Source organism: Cupressus sempervirens, chromosome 5, assembly GCF_028749045.1.
Source record: "Cupressus sempervirens isolate cs-2001-9-10 chromosome 5, ASM2874904v1, whole genome shotgun sequence".
NCBI classification, from domain to species: Eukaryota; Viridiplantae; Streptophyta; class Pinopsida; order Cupressales; family Cupressaceae; genus Cupressus; species Cupressus sempervirens.
The window spans coordinates 296,655,624-296,678,453 of NC_143122.1; the positions used below are offsets into that span (position 1 = coordinate 296,655,624).

The 22,830-nt window shown below is 33.9% G+C and overlaps 1 protein-coding gene across 8 annotated transcripts in view; it reads left to right on the forward strand.

Annotated features, from left to right (window-relative positions):
* The window catches only part of LOC149555741 (alpha-mannosidase-like), a 317,266-nt gene that overhangs the window by 281,440 nt on the left and 12,996 nt on the right, over positions 1–22,830 (forward strand). Inside the window, exon 26 of one of the 8 annotated variants that reach the window (XM_089829893.1) lies at positions 184–589. The exons of 6 other annotated variants lie outside the window; for them this stretch is intronic. In XM_089829893.1, coding sequence (XP_089686019.1) covers positions 184–213 — 30 coding nt within the window. In that variant the 3' untranslated portion in view covers positions 214–589. Of the gene's footprint in view, positions 1–183; positions 590–22,830 lie in introns of those variants that run through there. One more of the 8 variants, XM_089829890.1, reaches the window with a different exon arrangement.

Sequence of the window (22,830 nt, forward strand, 5' to 3'; positions counted from 1 at the left end):
CTTCATTTCATATATTAACAAATTTTTTTTGCTAGAGTTAATGTAAGAGTTCACTCTTTAGGGATTGTTTCCTGAAGTTGTGAAAAGTAGCTTTAATGAAACTGATTTAGTTTGTACATGCAAGATACAAGGTTTTATAAATTTCACATTGGAACTTATAGTTACTTTTGGCGTTCTTGTCAGAAGGGGAGAAAATTAGAAGAGAGATTATGATGGTTAGAGGGGGCGAGAACCAGTAAAGGAGATGATAAGCTAAAGGGGAGAGAATGAATAAAAATGAGAGAACCAATAAAGAAGATGGATTAATCAAAGGGAGAAGATGGTATAAAAGAGATATTGTTGAACATGAAGGGAGTACACCCAAAAGGGGAGAACTTGTCAGACGTCGAGTTGGAAATGCTGAATTTGTTGTAGAGAACTTGAACAAATTTAGAGAGCTAAAGAGTTGTTTTTTTGTCCATATACATTTGATTATCTTATGATGTAATGTAAAATTTAATGTTTATGTGTTGCTGTTAATACCAATAGGGGAGATTTTTAGTCCCAATTGATAATGTTGATTAATGTATATGTAAAAGTCATGCTTGTTATTATGTTGTCATTGATGTCAAGCCTTCATAGGTTAGACACTATGCTAATTTAGTAGAGTACCATATCATTTTATTGATGAAGATAATTTGATTAATGAAGAGGATTTGAAGAAGGTATGATGATGTAAGAGTTTATAAGAGTATGGTGTTCAAGGGGCACTTGAATGAGTTAGGCTTAACAATAAAATGTTGGTTTGATTGTTTTACATGATGTATATACAAGTTGCACTAAACTATCCAAGTTACACTGACCAGACTACAAGGTGAAATAAGGAATACAATATTAATAAAGCTACTATAGTTATCATTGAGCATTTGAGAAAGAAATGTTGAATTCTATTGTTAACTGAGAAAAGTTAGTGCTAACTGAGTCAATTATTAACTGATCAAGTTGGTATGTTCATTGAGCATGAACATGAAGAATACAGTTGTAAAAGAGTAACCTAATGCCGACATTTGGTGAAAATTAAGAACGTTCGAGAAGTCTAAAGGATAAGGAAAAAGTTAGTTATGAGATCAACAACTGAAACTATTCAAGATAGATATGATGGAAGAGATTTACTATTTTTAGAGTAGGCACAGACTTTGAGGTGGACTAGTATTAACCAATTGACTAGATACATTGAACCTGAGAAAAATGAATATCTGCAGATGTAATTAATCGACAAAATCTAGAAGATTTTGGAAAGGAAAAAGTTGTCTATTTAAAGGGATGAACAAGAAGTTTTTTAGTTGTTGATGTTTCTGCTATAGGAGTTATTGAAGAAGAAGAAGACAAAAGTTGAATCGAGAAGAACATTATTGAGAAAATCAAATAGAGTAAGTGCTAAGTAGAAGTGTGAGTGTATAAATTAGCCAAAAGGAAATCAGAAGGAAGAGATAGAGTGAAACAAATATCTAAACAAGTAAGATAGTGCTAAAACATAACATTTACTTGACTGTTACTTTCTTACCATTGTAGCAAAAAAATCTCATAACCGAGTGGACCTAACAAGTCTATGAAATCCTATATGGTAACATTTGTTAGTAGTATTTGTAAGTCCTTTAGAGTAGGCTAGTCTTTAGAAATGTCAAGGAGTGATAAGGTTTAGATCATCTTTGGTAAAAACCCTCTAACAAGATCACATTAAAAATGTGCAGTTAAACTTTTACAAGGTTGGCTCCTAATAGAGGTCACTTTAGAAGAGTGAAAATATTTTGGCTTGTTGGTTCTTAAGTGTTTTTTCGCTTTATAGGGTTTCCACGTTAAATACTTGGGTTAAATGTGTGACTGCTTATTGTGTTGCAAAGGTTATTTCATGTTAATTTTTTTATGTTGCAACTTAGTATAAGCTAAGCAGTAACTCTAATACTTAGTATATTAAGAAATAATGAGATAATAATTTAAACTATAGTTATTATATGTTTGGATAATGAAGTTTTGATGTGGTTATCGAGGTATTGATTTGAAAGTTTATGTAGTTGAGTTTGGTACAAAATTGTTTTAAGGCCCGTAGGATAATTGGTTATAATTGATTCACCTCTTCATGTCAATTATCTAACAAGATCCACCAAATTATAAGTCTTGCATTGCTTCAGTACCATCATCTCCATCCATGATAGTTTTACAATAATACTTTTGTTCTATATATCTTGATTCACTACCAATAAAAGAAACAATTAAACTTATTGTACCTATCAAGTTATATTTGTTTTTTAGCATAACCTTTTACAATATATATTGAATACCTTCCTATGGTATGTAAAGCCTATGCTTCTTTGAAGTTTGTGACTCCTACCATATTTGGTACATTATGTTGTTCTAGTGTGTTTATAGTTAATTGTACTTTAATTATTCAAGTTTAAGTTTCACAAAAAATTTCCTAAATGTAACATCTCTTGACTAGATGCAATTTGATATTTTTGAGCTTAAACCTTGTATATTTCAACAATAAATCTAAAATCAATGAATATATACCCATTTTTCTTTGCGGTTTGACTTGGATCAACATTTCTTAGGCACTTTAAAATATGTCTCACAGTTAAACATTCTTAGGCATGTTACAACTAGATTTCTTCTAGTGTACAATTCAAATCAAAACGTATTATTTCATACAGAAGTGAAAGAACCATTTTTAAAGAAAAATGTGATGTGGGTAACCCCCACCGAATTTTTTTGACCTTGGCCTTAGGCCTGTACAATTCTATACACACTTTTGTGTTGATCTAATAAAGCTTTTTTAAACCTTATTACATTTTTATTTTTCTGTGGTGTGTATGGGATAGTTCTTTGCCTAATAATTTCAATGTACTTGTATAAATTGATATTTTTGTAGAGTAGAAATTTATTTCCTTACTAATTTGACTCTTAAAAAAGTTATAAACAACTTAAACGTGATTAAAATTGTAGATTTAAGTCTTTTAAAATATATTCAAGTATACATAGAATAATCATTAGTGAATGAAAATTAATACAAAGAATTTCCAATGGATGGGATGTTTCTCAAACCAAATGGATCAATGTGCATTGCCTCCAAACTATCATTTTATCTAGCGCTTCCAAAGTTGAAGTACATGTATGCTCTTCAAACACATTTTTCACAAAGTCTAACACTAATACAAGGACCAACAAATAGGCCAAAACAACTCAAATATAATATATTTCCGGCTTGGACAACTCTCTATCAACATTTTTTTCTTGTATATTATTTACATTTTCTCAGTAAAAAAATGTCTAGCACTAATAGAAAATTAACCGACTTTCAACTAGGTCTTTATTAATTAATAAAAAAAATACTCAAATGATATTATTTCAAAAGCACCACCAAATTTTATATATCTATATGTATAAATGTTACCAAAACTAAATAAATTTGGCACACATAAATCTTTAAAAAAATGCTATATGTCACTTCTTTTTCAAAGCACAAAACTTCTCCATACTAATCAGCGGTGGCTAATCTCCAGACAAACTACACTAAATATTTTTTTAATAAAAGGCAAACCTTTTTTTTTTTTTTTTTTTTCAGATTTACAAAAACACAATGAATTTTTCTAAAAAAAAATTTTGTTTTCGATCACAAAATATGCAGATCATGAAGATCTAATATTGAAATTTAAAAAAAAAAAATCACTATATTTTCAATTTTTAAAAATTGGTCAACAATGAATATTGTAAGGAGGATAGCCACACCCATACTAATCTACACCTTTTCATTAAAAGTGACATGAGTTCTTATACAATACATTTAAAAAACATGCATTTTATTTCTTGTTAGTCTCTAGTATGTGAAATGCATTAATAACTTTTGTACCCACTATCTATAATAATAAAAAATGCTTTGAGTTTTCTCACTCCAAAAATCTTCCAAGATTAAAAGAACTCTTTGCCTTCAATAACTTGGCTATTTGTTTAAATATCACACATTCATGTTTCATTTGAAATGAAGCACTTGAATCAATCAATAAAGAATCATCATTAAGTACTATTAATACACTTAAATGGTCATTGTTAGAGGACTCATTATATAGGTCACCTTTAAAAAAAATTGTGCAACCATTATTCTAACTTTGTATCTTATACCTAAATATTTAGGACTTCAATACCTTTAGCATTATTTTCTATTGAATTTCTTCTCCTTTAATCTTCTTGTACCAAAAAAGGTATCAAAAGATTTATTATTTATGTATATTAATTATTTATTTAACAAAAAGGTAAATAGATTTCTAATTGAAGTGTTGCATCATTATTGTTTATATCATTTTAAGGTTATTCAAAATACATATATCCTTTTTTAATCTATTTTGATTCTTTTTTATGAAAGTTGATTCAATATTATATTTTAAAATAAAAAATATTAGCTATTACAATTAGCTTTCTTAATACTAAACCTTCTAAAAAAAAGTTTAGTTAATAAATTATTGCATTGATATAATATATTATAGATAATATATTTAGAAATTATAATTATTTGTCTCCTTGAAATACATTGATTAATTCATTATATAAAAGACAAAATCAGACTATACTTCTAGCTTTCCTATCAAACATTCTAGTAACTTTTGTAGGTGTATTTTACCAATCTCTCTCAACTAGAAGAGCATCTATCTTAAATTTCCATAGTTCAAATATTTGATCATTGAACTTGTCTAACTTTAGACCTTGGTTTACTCACTATAGATCTACTGCAACTCTATTTTACAACATAATCCTTTAACAATTTTATTTTATTCATTTATATACTAATCTTAACCTTTTAATTACTAAAGGATTAACCTACATGCTATAATTTTAAAAATTAATGAAGTAGACATCACCCAAATAAACCACCATTTTTTATAGCCAATATTAGGGATTTTCACTTGTATTATAAGGATTTATTAATTAGAATAATTTTTTTTATTCATATATGTTTATTTAACAGTTCATGTAATAAAGATAATACAATATGTTTGATACTAGTTGAATTTTATGTAGCCACATGATTAAACACGAAACATATTTATGTGAGAAATTATTATAAGAAAACTAGCATCAAAATATGTTGATAAGTTTATTATTTAAAATCAACATAGATTCAATACAATAAAGTCTGTAGTAAAACTATTGTAGAGTCCCAATCTACAATATTGCCTTCTCCTCCAATTAATTAAATGTTTGCACACCAACAATGCACATGATACTTTTAGTTTCTATGACCACAAGTTAACAACATGAAGTAATCTTTGCACATTTGCACAAACTATATACATATGTGCATGCATTCATGGGAGAATCAATATAAAGAGACATGTAATCATATATTTTACATAAATAACCTTATAGTATCATACTTAAATCAAGTGATATATATGCTTCCACATGTCAACACAATTGTTATAAATTGTGTCACTACCACACACTATGAAACAATATATCCTTTTTTATTATTGGTATTAGTATATTTCTTATATAACTGTTGTCCTGCATTTTGTCATCACAAAATGTTGGTAATAGCACGAAACATTTTCAAGCTAGTTTTGTGTTTCTCTAAGCTTGAATTTGATATTCAATTATTTAATGTTGATTGATTGATCCATTTTAATTCGTATATCAACTTGTTTTACTGAAGGCCTTTGTCAAGTCCTTTTCAATTTGCTTTTTGTGGAGCCTTTGCTTGATTTTTGAAGCCTTCACAGTCCCTTCTTTGATTTTGAGTTTGCGTTTGCTTGTTTTTAGTCCTTTGGTTTCACTCATGTTATGTCTTTCGATTTTTCCTTCGATTCAGTCTAACCTAGAGGTCAATAAGAGTTGCCAGTCAAGAGTTATGCTTGTTTTAGTACCTCAAAAATGGCATTTTAGGTGCAATAGCACGAATTAAAAATATGATGTTATATTTTCAATTCGACTTTCACTTTTTGAAAAATATAACCTTATACTCCCTTTTTATGTTTAAAAGTTACTTTTACTTTAAATTTATAAATTAAAGTGACTATAGTGCACTTTATGTTATAATTTTAAGTTGAGTTACTTTTTAATTTTTTACTTAAAGTAACTATATAACTATATAGTTTCATTTTATATTTTTGGTTTTAAAAATCAAATACTTATTTAAATGTCACTTTAAAATGATGTTTATGTATTATATTTAATAATATGATAAATGAATATTGTTTTTTACCCATTTGGTGACATTTTTATAGATTTTAAGTGAATAACATAACTAAAAGGCTTTAAAAGTGGACTCTTTACATGCCATTGCATATAAAATTCACTTTGGAGGACATTTTTCATGTCATTACATCAAAAGTTCACAATAAGTGGACCTTTTTGATGCTATGACATGAAAAGTCAAGTTTTTATGCCTAAGCATAAAAAAGGTCAGATATATTTTTAAATGTGCAAGTGACCTCAAAAGGTCTGATTTTACCCATGAGCACATTTCAAAACATGCTATGCACTCTAGAAAGTGCAATTTTACTTGTAGGCATATTTTAAAACATGCATATGACTCCAAAAACTCTGATTTTGGAGGAAGACATATTTTTAAATGTGTAATGTCCATCAAAAAGTCCAATTTTGAGAGAAGAACATGCACTTGCTCCTCAAGAACCCCATTTTGGCCATATCTTGAGTTTTTCTTCATGGATTTGCACGAAATCTTCTTCATTCAAGGCATTTTGGCTTGGTGATGAGTTTTCTTGCATCAAAGATGGATTTAATAAGTTGAAAATCATTTTTCAAAGTCCAAATCTAGGGCACGTTTTTGTAGAAAATTCCAAAAATCTTCATTTTTGCATGAAGATGAATCGATTTGCTCTTTTTGGGTGATTACATTACATATTGATTCACATTTTGGTGTTTAAACATCACAATGTTTTACTTTGAGATTCATGGTGAAACACGTTTTTTCTAAAAACATCCCATGAATTTATATCTTTAAAAATGTTGGAATATGGAGAGATTTTAGGGCACCTATTGGCATATTGCAACAATTTCTCCTTGTTTGCTGCCCTCTCCCATTCAAATTTGCAAGATTGGAAAAAGGTCTCACCATTTTTGAAGAATTTTTCAAACATCGAAGCATCTTTTTCCTTCATATTTGGCATGTAAGTCGACTTCTTCCTTCTTGTAATTTAATTCATGCTTATCTTTGCTGATTTTATGCATGAAATTATTAGATGATTGCCATTTGTGAAGATCTTTTCCATGGAAAGTGCATTTTCCCTTTAAATATGAAGTTTTCATTCATTTTCATGCTTTTGGTTCTTTCCCAAGTCCAAATTTCGAATTTGAGCTTTGAAGTGCATTGCATCTTGGCACGTCTAAGTTATTTTTTGATGGTATGTTGTTTCTTTTGTGTTTTATGTTTGTTTGCTAATTTTTCTCCACTTGGAGAAGTTACAAGTTTTTTCCCAAAAACTTGTTTTTGCTTCATTTCATGTGAAAGCATCGTCATCTTTCACATTCCATTTCCATGTCACAACATTTCATCTTTCACTCAACGAAATATGATTACATGTTTTCCATCTCATTCGCCATCTGCACATGCATGTAATCCCATTTTCCACTTCCATTTTCACCCATCTCACTTTTCGTTTCCATTTGCACAACACAATTACACGAAATGCCTTACGTGTAGTTGCATTTAAAAGGTCTGATTTTGATTCAAAGTCACATTTTGGAAAGTAAAAAAAGATGTCACTTTCTCTTCCCGTGTACTTTGACTTCTCTTTTTTCCAAAAAGTGACTATAAAACTCATTATCTCACCTCCATTTTTCATTTCCACCTCTTCATATGCATTTGCGCTTACATGAGTAAATACATGTTTCCACCTCATTCCATGCTTTACATCTTGATCTTCATTCGCACATACATGTAAAGTTTATCCTTCACTTGCGTTTGCATCTCATTTCACCTTTCACCTCCCATTACATGTTGCAGTTACATGTACTCATTTTTCATACAATAAAGCCTTGAAAACACTAAATCACTTTTGAAATCAGCAACTTTCACTTTGCACGCATTCTCATGTGTTTTACCTTCACACATTTTCATTCCATTCCATTTCATTTCATCTTCCATTTTCACATTTTCATATCATTTCATTCCGCTTTCCATGCCATTGCATATGCATATTCTTCTCTCTTTGAGGCTACTTTGTTGGGTTTGTGAAGTCTCCAATCCATTTTTTGAATCTTTATTGCTGATCCAAAATTCACTTGTATGGAGGTTCCTTTTGATGGTGTATTTATGTTTCAAAATTTTTGTGTTGCAGCACAAGCACAAGATATGTCCTCGCCATCCAAGTCCAAAGGCAAAATGAAATTTCAATATGATAAAGAATTGGCTCGTGCAGCTTCTTCTTCAGTCACATCTATTTTGGATAACTTGTTGGACACAAAGATTGGTCATGTAGACATGACTAATTTTCTACAAAGAATTGAAGCTCTGACTAGTCATGAAATGAAGCACATTAGGAGAAGCAACATTCATTTGGTATCCACATTTCTTATAGCAACTATAGAACCTGACTTCATTTATGGATGTGCACGGCATTTTACTCCCAAGATGAAGACTATCAAAGATGCTAATGACAATGTTATCATTAACCTTGATCCTGAGATTATAGAGAAAATCTTCAAAGTTTCATGTAAATCAAAATGTGCTGATTTGACTAAAGAATCATCATTGGCTTGTTAGAATGAGCAAAAGAGTAATTATCAGAAGTATGTCAACCTTTATTGGTTAGACAATAAAAGAAGCAATTTGTCCAAATGGCCAAAGATTGTTCATCGGTCAAATTTCAAATAAGAGTACAAGGATCTCATCACCCTTCTTAGCAGGATTTGTGGCCTTAAAGATTCTTTTGATTTTGAGCCATGGATGTACAAGTTTATGTTTCAAATTATGGAGAATAAAGAACACGTCTTTTGGAGAGAAATTATCACTACTGCACTCTGCCAGCAGATATGTAATGTGGGAACGTCAACGCCTTTCTATATGAATTCTTATTTAGTCTACATCATTGCTGCTATGGGATATTTCTTTGGTCTTTCTACCAAAGGAGATCGTCTTCAAGTTCCTATTTGGGATTACTATGACTAAATCACTTTGGAAGATAGTAAATTCCACTACAAAAGAGTCCAAGACGCCTTCTTTGAACATTTCAGGTGCTTGTTTGTTAGGCAATTGTCCATCAAGAGAGTATTTGATGTAGCATGGGAGAAGGTGAACCAGTATGGCTGCATTTTTCTTCAGTTTCCTACTTTCACATACTTGAGAGTTGGATATTTCAAAGGAGAGTCGTATACCTTACCTTGGTATGATATAGATTGAATCATCCTGATGGAGCTAGCTAGATAGCTCATGGACATGTAGAGTGATCAACATGCTTCACATAGGCCCGGATTTGGCATTACCTTAGCTAAGCTTTTGGCTATTGACAATTATTCAATTGCTTTTGTGCCTAAAGAAAAGAATATGGAAGTAGAATTGCAGTTGATTACATTGAAAAAGTTCAAGGCTAGGTTTGATTTTGACTATCGAAAAATGAATTCTTAGATAAAAAGATCTTATACTCATGTTCATCACATTGAGGACATTTGGATTGATATGAGAATAGAACTTGACATCATGAAGATGGATTACTTTAGATTAACTTTGTAGCAAATAATTGATCTTAATATATTGGAAATCCCTTCAGATTTTCAAGTTGAAGATGATGTTGACATCCTTGATCCAAAATTTCATCAAGTCGACTTTGATAAGAAGTGCCCTTTTCCTATTCAATAGCAACAAAAGGAAGGTACATATATCATGGGAAGGTTTCAATCCATCCTAGTAAACACTAATAAATGGTTGAAAAGTAAAGGCCTTAAAAGAGTAAATCCTAAGATGGGCCTAGATTGTGGAAGTTTTGGTCCTCCTAGCAAGAAATCACAATTGGAGATTACAAGGAAAGATGGTGCCTCATCTTCAAATGCCAAGAGTTCCCTCAAATTCAAGTTGAAGGGTGGAAAAGGAAGTAAACATCTCAAGTTCTTGAGTCAATTTAAGAATCAATGGCAGAATCAAAAGAGGATTTGGAAACAAAATCTGATAAAGAAGTTTCAGATGAAGAAGGGGAAATCATGATCACATCTCCCCTAAAGCCTGCACAAGCTTGTACATCTTCTATACATGAAAAACCCTTTTTGCAGGAGGTTGATGATGATGTAGATTCATTTTCTACTATTTTCACTCATTCCATTCTAGTCTCGGAGGTTAACACCATGGCTCTTCCTATTTCATCTGCTACTCCTCATCTTCCTGCACATGAACAATATGACCACTTAGCAAATGTGTTTGAAAATTTTCCAACTCTTACTAGTGGTCAAGTTTCCCAACTTGATACATCTTTGACAAGATTTGAGCTCTTCAGGACAGAGTCTTCTCAACATGTTCCTATGCCTTCAACGGTATAGACTGAATCTTGCTCAGTCACTATGGATATAAAATCTGGATCAATGCCAATGGTCTCCACTATGTCTGCTTCTATAGATGAAAGTTTTAGTCTGCTTGCATGGTTGAGTAGAATAATAACAAAGAGAAGGAAAGTGGTTGTTCCTCCTGACAATATTCCTCTCAAGAAGACTAAATCTAAATCCTTGAAAGATAAGATTGTTTCTAGAATTTTGGTTGATTATGATAAAACCAAATTTTTTGAGGTTGCTGAGCCCTTGGTAGATAAACCTGTTGAAGAACTTACTCGTTCTAACTACAAGATTACTAAGGTTGAAGTTGGAAATCAATCATGTTTAGGTTGCTTGCAAGATGCTTAGGATGCATTGACAAATGTATCAAAAAGTAATCACAAGCTTTGGGAAAAGAAGAATCAGCTAAAATAGGAGATCTCTCGTTTGAATGAGGTTATTCAGAAACAATCTTCTCAAAGTGTTGTTGTTATGTCTCAAACATCTAAGGAAATAAAGTTGATTGAAGTTGCCAAGTCTTGGATACAAGAAATCATTTATGAAGGAGTTCGAGCCATCATAGAGATATTTGCAATTCTTACACGTGTCAAAGAGATGAATGAAATGGAACAAAACTTGATTTCTTCTTTGACTCTAGAAGCAGATAACCTGAAAGAAATCCTTGATGATTGGGATGAAATGACAAAATTTGGTCTGGATGCTATGATCTCATGTGATATTCTTCCATCATGTGAGATGTTCTTCAGATTTCAAGGGCTCATTGGTTATAAGGAGGAGACATCAAGGAAGCTGATTACAAAGTTGCAGGTGGCCTTGGGAGATTGTCAAGCAGTTGAGACAAGTGTTACTTGTGATTTGGAATAGATGGGATGTTGTGTTACTAATGATTTTGGTAATCTTTTGGCAGCAGAGAGAGTAACTTCCAAATATACAATCAGGATCAATGCTGATGTAGATTCTAAAGATTTTGGTTCACACATGATGAACAAGTTTTTTTTTTATAAATCTTTGACAAAACACTTGTTAGATACCACAACAAAAAATTCCAAAGTTGTGCAATCAACATATGAAAATGTAGTAAGAGTTGAAGCCATATCAAAGATGATGGAAATTGTTGATCTTTCCATAGTGTGTGACATCATTGCCAAATTCAAGGCACTGAGAAACAATCTCTAAGATTGTTATTTTGTTTCATGTTAGTAGTTTTAGAAGAACACACTACATGAAAAAGAATAATTACATGTAATGCGAGTTACATGTATATAAAAGGATGTAATGTGAGTTGCATGCGAAATTGCATGTAACCCTTTGTTTTTTGTAGTTAGACTAGGTCGAAGTTGGTTTAGTTGCTCCCACTTTTTCCTCCATCTTTTTCTCAACTCTTGTGCCTGTATAAAGGAGTGCCCCCCATTGTAAAATTATCATTATCTTTATACAAGAGAGCTCTGGAGAAATTGTGCCAGTAGAACTTTGTTTGTGTAAGCACCATTTTGAGAGAAAGTGAATACAAAGGAGCATTCAAGACTTAACTTTAATTAAGTGAGATTGTTATTTGTGTGAATTGTAAACTTTGTCTATGATTCATCCAAGTTGTCTTTGATTCATATTGTCTTGTGTTATTGGTAATTGTTCTAGTGAATTGAATTGAAAAGAGTTAGGAAACAATTGAAGCCCATTTGACCAAGAGCAACTGTGAAAGTTGTTAGCTAGAAGCTTTGGTTGTAGCTTATATTTTCTTCTTAATTCACAAAATAGTTAAGTATTCTTACTTTCAGGAGTCTTTGTGCCCTAATTGTAAAGCTTTTCATATAGAAGTAAGATTGGACTTAGAGCCAAACTAGTACATTTTCAGCTAGCCTTTGAGTTTGTGAAAGTTTATCGATATCACTATTTACAACTCTTGATAGAAGTGTAGTTAGAGATTCACTCTACCCATTACTCGATCAATGGGTAAGTGGATTCTTTCTTGAAAGTTAAGAAGAAAGGATATTGGTAACACCATTTTATAAAATCTCTCAACTTCTTGCTTACCTTGAGTTGAACCAAGGAATGGTGAGAAGGGGGAGCCTTCCCTTTAAGGTAGGAGAGACTCCGTCTCACACGCTATGGCTGGTCATCCTATTTTGTGAATGGATTTTTACACAAAACTATCGGTTGCAAAATATCCACCCAACAATAACCACCACTACCAACATCTTGCTTGTTGTAACACATAGAAATGTGAATTTTCCTATATTATTGGGAATGACCAAATAAATACTAAATTAATTTGTAATTTTAAGCTCCAAATATTTTGCAATTTCTATTATAGAACCCTCACATGTTGAACAACAGAGATGAAGTTGAATGTTAGGAAGTCTTACTCAGATTGGCATGTTGCAAAAAAAATTCAATTGTTGGCTTAAAATCTTGATGTTGGGCATTAACAGTCAAGGGGAAGTAGTTTTCCTAGGTAAAAAAGTGATTATAGAGAATGACCTTCCTATCCAATGGATTGTCGAATCTAGCAATGAAAAAACCTTTTGCCAAAGGAAAGATCTAAACAAAATCTATAATATGAGGTTCTAGGTGCTTAGGGATCCATGCATGGAGCCTCAGAAGCGTAGGCTAGAAACCCCTAAATCAACAAACAACAACATCCTCAGAGAGGGCTTTAGACCATTGCTCAATATTAGACACAATATCTTTATCGAGATTCAATAATATTGAACCACAGTACCGAATTTGTAACAGCTTACAAACCCCCCACCATTACAAAAAGAGGAAGACCCTTTCTTAACACCCAAAGAACCATCTCCAACAGGCAACAAAGGAGAGCTTGAGCAAGTAGGCCCATGCAAAATCCCCACACTTGGACCCACAAAAGAGCAACACACTAGCACTGCTACATCTCCAACCACACCAACCAAAACCATGGGAATGGTCACATTAGGTTTCACTCCAATACCTACAAAAGAACCCTCAAGAGTTTGTAGATGACCATCAGATCCCACCAAACACAAAACACCCCTAGGTGGAGATGCACGTCGACACATAAAAACCCCTTACACTTTTAAATTTGGATGAGCAAGAGTAGAAGTGGCTCACGCAGGAGCCATTTCAGAACTAAATGTTTAACACATGTCAACATTACTATTTATAGTAAATCTACACACAAAATTACCACTATAGTAAGTCTCCTAATAAAAAAATGCTATTTATTGTAATTGTCCAAAAAATTGTTCATGAAATTAGAGGGTCATGATGAGTAAACCGTGACCTAATTTGAATCTACAATGACTCAATAACATCTAGACAAGAATCCATGATGAATTCACATTCCAACACTTATATATAATTTTTTTGATGATCTTTATTTTAAACCCTCAATATTTACATTAAGAAATTATAAGAAACTACTTACAGAATTATGGGTTGAAGGCCATGATCCAATATTTATGTATGAACTTGGGATGCATTCTCATATAACAATAAAAGAGAGTTAAAAAGGATGTAAGGTATAAAGAAAAGAGAGAGTTTCTACTAGGTTTAAATTCACAATGTTACAATACAACTCATCAAGAATATTCCATGGAAATCTTTACATGTTGCACGTCCATCTAGGTACAACATTACATAATAAAAATAAAATAATAAAATATAACAATATTATGCAATGTGTGCAACACCCATTATCTCAACAATCTCCCACTTTTTGTATACATTGCATAGGGTCAATCCGTAGCCACATAAATGTACAAGGGAACAATCCCTCCCAGCACATCCACCATCATGGATCAAAATACACCAAGTGCTCCATCCTGGTACCCGCAACAAAATCAAAGTATCCAACATCTCGAACATGAATGATCTCAACTCCTATTATGCCACTCCCACTGGACATACATAGAAGCCATCCAAAGAGAAAACCACTCAACCTGTTGCATTAGAAGATCATAAAATCTTGTACCAACTGAAATTCCAAGCACAAATAACTTGATCTAAAGGTAATCACATGTATCCGTAGTTGTCAAAATATCCATAGCTGAAATAGCACCTACAGCAAAGTGCCAAACCCATCCAACTATCCATACCTCAAAGGTATAACAAGTGAATCTCATATCACCGACATATCCAATCTGCAACCTGCAATCACAAGCCTCAAGAGCAATACCTGCCACATATATACCAAGAAGCTCCCACTGCAAAAGATAATGTCAAATCTATAACCAATCCACTCAACACATCTCAAAGAATTGAATCCATGTAGTATCAAGGACATCCACAATACATAAATTGATATCCTGCAAGAAAAAATTCTCATAACAAGTCTCCAATAGTCTCCCAAGTTCACCATGACCAACAGAGGAAAGAGATAAAGAAATAACCATGTCATCTCTCACATGACATACATGAGCACAAACCAGTGATCACAATCTCTAACCAATCTCAAATTCAATGTAAGCAAAACTGAACATCTAAGAAGATAACCAAGACCAGAGAAACCATGCAAATCATAACCTGTATCATGTCCTTCTACACACACCTCTAGATGTAAACCGTGCAAGTATGATCTCCTCCATAAAAACCCAACAAGAAGCCTCAACAACACCCAAACCATACCATATAACTCATCATGGATGTAAGCCTCTCACAAGAAGATCAAACTCATAAAACCATTCCTAAACCAAGGAATAACCATTCCTAATCCAAGGAATATGCCCAATAAAACCATCTCCCAAACTCAACCAGCATAAAAACATATGCACATGGAGATAATCAATGCTAAACCATTTCTCAAATGAACCCTCCAGAACTTACTCATGTACCATAGCTCAAGATCCATATCCATGAAAGACAAGTATAAATATAATGCAACTGAGAGAAAACAATAGGCTATACCTCTCAAGTAGCAAACCGCCGAGTAGACCAAGAGTGGGGAATGAGAATGCTCATCAAGATACCCAAGTCTCCAACCAAGACTCATCTAAAAACAATCTCCTCTCAAGTCCATATCAGGTGACTGCCCATCGAACTTCCTGCTGAAACCATCAATCGTCCCAACAAATACTTCTCTAATCCAAGAGAAATCAACATCACCACCGTCTCTAAGTATCCATAAGCACCTGTAACCAATCAATCCATGCCAAATCCAAATGCAACATAGCAATATCATGAAGTATCCAGCTTATGATCAGTGTACTCAATACCAAGAAACTAAACCAAGATCAATGTCAAAGTTCCAACCATGGCCTCAGGAACATAAACATGACAACATGATCTAAACCATCTGAACTAAAGAGATAACATGCTCCGTATGAATACACCATAACATGTCACAACTCTAAACGCGTATCAAGAGTATACCATGACATAATAATGAAACCATCCTCACACCAAGGATAACATGCCAAATAAAAGCATAAACCACACCTTTACCAAGAACCCTGTGAGTCCTCAAGATGCAACCATCTCCATACACCATGAAGAAAAAAAAAAAAACCATCTCCACATACCATGAAGATAACCAAGAACTTCATGAGTTCTCAAGATCTAACCATCTTCAAACACCATGAAGATAACAAGTGCACCATGCAAATGTCAAAGACGCTTCTACAGCAATAGGATCTAAGACAAACCTCCAACATCTGCAAACACTCAATAAATATATCAATGCCAACAACTCCCACTCAACTGTGGTACCAAGTCACCTATGGCATCATAAAATCCATCCTCTCCAAACCAAGAAGATATAAACCAAACCAGGAACTAATCCTGCACTGTCACCCCATCATTATCACAAGCTCCCACTAAACCGTGTATCCAAGCTATCCATGAAATCATGATGAAAACCCATCCTCTAACCATGAGAATCAACCAAGGCATCAAACTATCAAAGAACTCAAAGTGCACATCATGAGCTCCTCAAAAGAAACTAAATAACCATGATCCTCAACCAAGAAGATATACCACCATAACTGAATCAGAAATCCAAGCTAATGAACATCAAAGATGTACCTGTATAACCAATAATGTCATGCCAAAATCTATGACACCATGATCACATCCATGAACCGAGCATCTGGCTCTCAATATGTCCAACCTGTCAGCATAGTCAACCACAATCCTCCACCATGACTGTACCTGGTAACAACATCTCATCCCTTCAACATGAAGAAAATAGTAAATCATGTGACTTAGGGCATAGACAACCCAAATCCAAGCCACCAATCTGAATATGCATCAATAATGAAAGATCAATGGGCAAAGACAACCCATAACCAAGCTATAAATGCAACTTGTAAGTATAGACTGCTTACAACACTGCACAACTTGCAGACCCAACAAGTCATCATGCATATCCAAACCAAACACTGATAACCATATCATCATGAGACCAATCTGAAATATGAGCTGAGTATACAATGACATCAAATCTTAAATCTTCAATGCCATAAACTCACAATGTTACCAGTCACAATATATACCATAAACTATTCAGATCAATATATCAACAAATAAATCATGCCAAACCTACACCAAATCTGAACCAATGTGTAGAGCTCTCCAAGAGCTTTTCGTTGACTACTTGAAGTCCAAAATCTGACTCCGTATGCCCAAGTTATGCCCCAATTCGTGCTCAAAATAAATAACATCTGACTTTAGGGCTCTCAAAACTTGACAAAATCTCAAAATCACAGAACCAAACCTACACCATCTTGTAGTGCTCTGAATTAGCTTTCCAACGCCTGTAAGAACTCTGAAATTCGATATTCTGAGAGAAAGTTATTGCCATTTTACTAAGACAGTCTTTTTACCATTTTCTGTACGATTTTTCATTTTTAAATTTTTTCAGTGACGAAAATTTCGACGGGATTAAATTTGATAGCCATCATGGGCTGAAACCAAAAAACTCTTTCATTTCCTCTGAACATGGCCAAACTAGGGCATATTATATATCAAAATTTATGGAAATGTCGACCCGGATCCAATGGTGAGGTCTGTTTTTACCCAGGAGGTCATTTCTGCAAGCTACCCCCCAAAACCCTCATTTTAAATGAAACATCCGAAAAAATCTTTTTGTCCAACAATTTCCCATGCCCAAAATCTTTTAACATCCCATCATAACAACAAACTCAAAAGCCTCAGATCTGCAATAAATCATTCGTATATCTTGCCCTTTTTTTTTTATCCTCTCATGCATTCCCATGGATTCAATCTAGGGTTACAATAATAAAACCATAGCTCTGATACCACTTGTGAGGAAACTTGGCAATAAAGAATATAACCATTTCCACATAACCCATAATAGATCTAAAATAAACACATAATTAAAATTCACATGCAAGAGAATAGACAACATACCCACAAAATTGTGACACAAGATATACCCTGGGAAACCCTCATTGAGGGAAAAACCCAGCCTCCAAAAGCATCCATCACCATGTATTATTCAGCAAAAAATACCATTGCCATACAACCATGGAAGCCTTCATGGCCATAGCCACAACTGAGCAAACTATGTGAACAAGCATGAATCCACACATCCCATGCCATGCTTTCAACCTTCACAAATGCTCCCTTGGCTAACCTGTCAAGCCTTATCCCGCTCGACTCTTGCCTTTTTGCCTTCTTGTCTCTCTTCCTCTCTATAATAACTACCCTTGTGACTGCTTATATAGTAGCAAGTCCCACAAAATCACCAAGTGGTATTACATAAACCATGTGCTACCTAACTCACTGACCCCACATTTAATATTGGGCATTTAATTCTTTTCTCCAATATTAAATAATTACATGAAATATTATCACAATGTTACAATACAACTCATCAAGAATATTCCATGAGAATCTTTACATGTTGCACGTCCATCTAGGTACAACATTACATAATAAAAATAAAATAATAAAATATAACAATATTATGCAATGTGTGCAACACCTATTATCTCAACAGACCTGGAACTTACAAGAATGACAAAAAGCCCAAAAAAAAAGTTTTACAAGGACCTAGAACCTAAATACAAATATACAGAATAAAAGTTGGAGGAGTAAAAGCTAGGACCAAAAATGCCAACCAACAACCAAAACTTGCAACAAAAATAGAGAAAACTTACACCAGCCCCTTCATTGCTTTAGTCAAATTTTTATCAGTATTAATGACCTCCTAAATGAGGGCTTCAACAGTTAAATCGGGAGCAAGCCATAGGGGAAATGATTTCCACATTGCTTCTCCTTCCAATACTCGTTGCTACCACAAACAGGCTAGAGGTAACCATGTCCATTTGTTGTCTTCTATCCTTAACCAGTTGCTTCAGCTCTACTTCATAGGCCATGAGTTTCTTTGAGATATTACCAACTTTACTTCCCAACTCAATTCTTTTGGTTTTCTCATTTTCCAAGTTCTTCTGTGATTCTCTAACATTTTTCTTTAGGAAGATGATCTCATTAAAAGGCCAAGAATCAACCTAAGGGAGGCATCCACTTTCAATTTGGTCTTGTGAAGGAACATAATTCTCCCACTTATCTTCACCTCCCCATTACCCCCATCAATAGTTTTGTCCTCGGGATAATCAATGTGATCGTGGACATTTTCAAGCATTAACTCCCTCTCCCCAGCTGAGGCCCCTTTCTCATTCTCAACCTTTTGATCAACATCATCAATTTTGGCTCATGAGTAATAGGAGAAGTGTTCATACCATTTTTGTTAGTATTAGTTTTCATAGAATGCCCCTTCTCTTGACCAGCTTCAAGGGTCAACAGGTTCTCTTCAACAATTGTGTCTTTTTCCTTAGAGGGGTTCAAACACTCATTCGGTTCCTTCGTCCCTGAATTCAGAGTACCCACATTGCTTCCCATGCCACTAGTTATAACCGAGGAGTCACCTTGACTACCAGAATACTCTTCATTGTTTGAACTATAATTCCCACTCTTTGTCTTCCTCTTGTCTTCCTCATCATTCTCCATCACTGAAGTACCCTTGTCATCCTCCGAGACTTCTTTTGGCCTAACATCCCTCTTACTAATCTTGACTTTTCCTTCCTCACTCTTCTTATTTTTATTTTTCTTCACACATTCCTCATCACCTTCCAAATTGCTATTTGACTCTATTTCCATTTCCTCTATGCTTATTTCCTTAATCCTCACATTATGAGTCTTTATTTTTTTGCACTGGACTGATCCAAAGTGTCCCTTCCCAAAAATCTTCTTTCTTTTCCCCATCGAAGGAGACAACTTCACAAAATTCTCTATACATTATTCTTCAATTAACAAAATTAACCCTTCATGAAGGACGAGCCTACTCCATTTTTTCTATGAGCACTAAGATTGTTTAACAGGGAATACTTCAACTAAAAGGGGATGGATACCCCATCCTTCTATTTGAAATGGTTCAAAAAAATGAAGTGAAAATTATGCACACATTTTGACTGGCCGTCTAGAATGAAGTACTTATGAATGCATGATAATACATCTTACCAAATTTCCTTAATTTGGTCAAGATCAAAGAAATCCCCCTCCACCAATTTCCTTTCTTCATTGAGTGTTTTTTGGGAATTTCTGAAGTGCGGCATTCAAAATTTTAGGCTCTTTTAAAAATTTAATTCTCCCCATTGGAAACCTAGTAATATTAGCTATACACTCTTGAAACAGAGACACATAACCCCATGCAATGACACTTTCTCCCCAACCCAATATTTAAAGAATTCTTCAATGATATGAGGTTTAAAGCCATGCTATTTCTCAAGGTAAATGGTAACCTTACCCTTTTGAAGTATATCCTGCACCACGACCTTCTCCTTCTAGTGCTTTCAATTTGTTGGCTCTGGCTTCCTTGGCTCGCCACCCATCTTGCTCACCAGATGAAGAGAAAGACCTCTATGATAAAAAAAAATGCTTTGCAAAAATAGGACTTGCAACCTTTTAACTCTCTTTCCAAAATCACCTAGAATATGTGCTAATTAAAGAGGGCAATAATAATGAGGTACTACCTTGAAAAATGATTATACCCATTATTAATGCCACAACAACCTTCGTTTAAAAAATTGTTATTCTTCCACTACATTTTTCACATCATAATGAATAATCAACTTCATTGCATAGGTCATTCGTCCATGTCAATAGTTTGTTTGTAACAAATTTGCTGGCAATCTAATTGGTAACCCTTATACCTTCACGGTAATTATGGTAGATAAAAACTTTTTCAAAATTATTCAGGAGTTTTTTAATTTTTCCAATAATCACTTCAATATTCTATGTCACTGAATAATAATTATTTAGTATGTTGATAACATTTCAAGAATCCCCTTCTAGCCATAACTTCTAATAACTAGTTTCCATTGCCTTCCTGACAATAAATAAATCCATAGACACTTCAGCCCTATGACCAGTAGATGAACCTACAGGAATAGCCAAAGCATTGACCACCCTACTATTATGATCCCTTAGAACTCCACCACACCTAGCTCTCCCCGAACTGCCTTTAGTAGACCCATCAAAATTAGCTTTGAGTCACCCCACTGGAGAAGATTTTTAGATAACTCCTTTTCTATTGGTTTTTTCCTTGATCACTTTGTTTCTAGCAGGATTATAGATGATAAAATCCCTTTTATTTTTATTCTGAGATAAGAAATTATCTTTTATATGCCCTAGAACTTTGTGGCCTACCACCCCAGCGAGAAACCCCTTATCTCTGAAGATCCTATTATTTATTTCTTTCCATAGACCCTAACAGAGATGGGGGAGAGATATAATCAATAGAATATGAGCTTCAAGACAACTAATAGGATATTTCTAGCTTTGAAAGCACTCTATAAGATTCTTAGGCTAAACTCGGTGAATGTTCCAGTACCCAAGGAGGATATTCCAAACTTCATGGATGAAGTTGCAATGAATAGGTGGTTGTTGTCTTCACCATCCATCTTACATGGAGTGCATCTATTAACAATACAAAATCCCCTTCTAAGAAGATTATCGATAGTTAGGATCTTATTTTGAAGAGCAATCCAAAAAAAAAAAAAAATCTTAGGCACAAGCCCCTACATCCATGCTTTGGTCCAAGGGGGATGATTCTCATTCAAGTCAAGTCTGAAAATTGTGGCCACCATATAGTCCCCATTCAGGTCAATTCCCCACACCATAGAGTCCTAGTCTAGGTTAAGTAGTAAGAATTGAGAGAGATTTGGATACTTTTAAGATTAAGATTGACCTCAACAAGATTCACCCAACCATCATTTCTCTAATAGTTGGAAACAAAACACCCAAAGGTCTATTTGCATCTTCAATGGAGAAAACATCATTATATATATTTAGTAATGGATAATCCATAATCAAAGAATCGTCCCAGAATCACACCTTTCTACCATCACCCACTTTCCACCTAAACCTTTATGAAGAGTGTTTTTAGCCCCTTGAACCACACTCCAAATGGTTGAGGAATTGGCAATCACAAGAGACTTCAGGAAATCTAACAGAGAAGGAGCATGCTAAAGGTATTTGTGCTTCCAAATAGAGCTCCATTCCTTATCATTTTGGTGCACTCTCCACTCCTGCTTGGCAAGAAGAGCCTTATTCATACTTCTAATAGTCCTAATACCAAGCCCCCCTTCACATTTTGGCTTGCAAATATTCTCCTAGACAACAAGTGCCATTCTTTTCCTCTCTTTAGTACCAGTCCATAAAAAATTCCTCTGAATCTTTTCAATAGCTTCCACATATTTTATTGAAATTTTGAAAAGGCTTAGAGCATAGCTTGGAAGGCTTTGAAGAGAATACTTAAGAAGAGTCACTTTCCAATCTTTACTAAGCATATTTCCTTTCCAACTAGCCAGTTTCTTTTTAAATTTCTCCACGAGATCCTCCCAAAAGGAATTAGGGGGTTTTTGACCCAAGGAAAGACCAAGATAGATCCCTAAAAAAGCACCAATAGAACAACCCAATAAATTAGCTATCTTCCTTTGTCTAGGGATGCGGGTATTAAGGAAAAAAATAGAGCTCTTCTCCCAATTGACCAATTGTCTTGAAGCACTAGAAAATAGGTTAAGTGCCTTTTTAAAGTTCCTTAACTCCCTTATAGATGCTAGATGCCCAAAAAAAATTATCATCTACAAAGTGTTCATAGGAACAAGAGAGAGGTTGAGAAGAGGGCATTATGCCATGAATATCCCCTTTTTCCACAAGACCTCCAATATACCTACCTAGACATTCAACCATTAAAGTAAATAAAATCGGAGAAATGGGAAGGGATCACCTTGTCTCAGTCCTCTAGAAGTTTAAAAACACTAGATGAGGCCCCATTAGCTAGCACAACTAAGGAAACCATAGTGATCA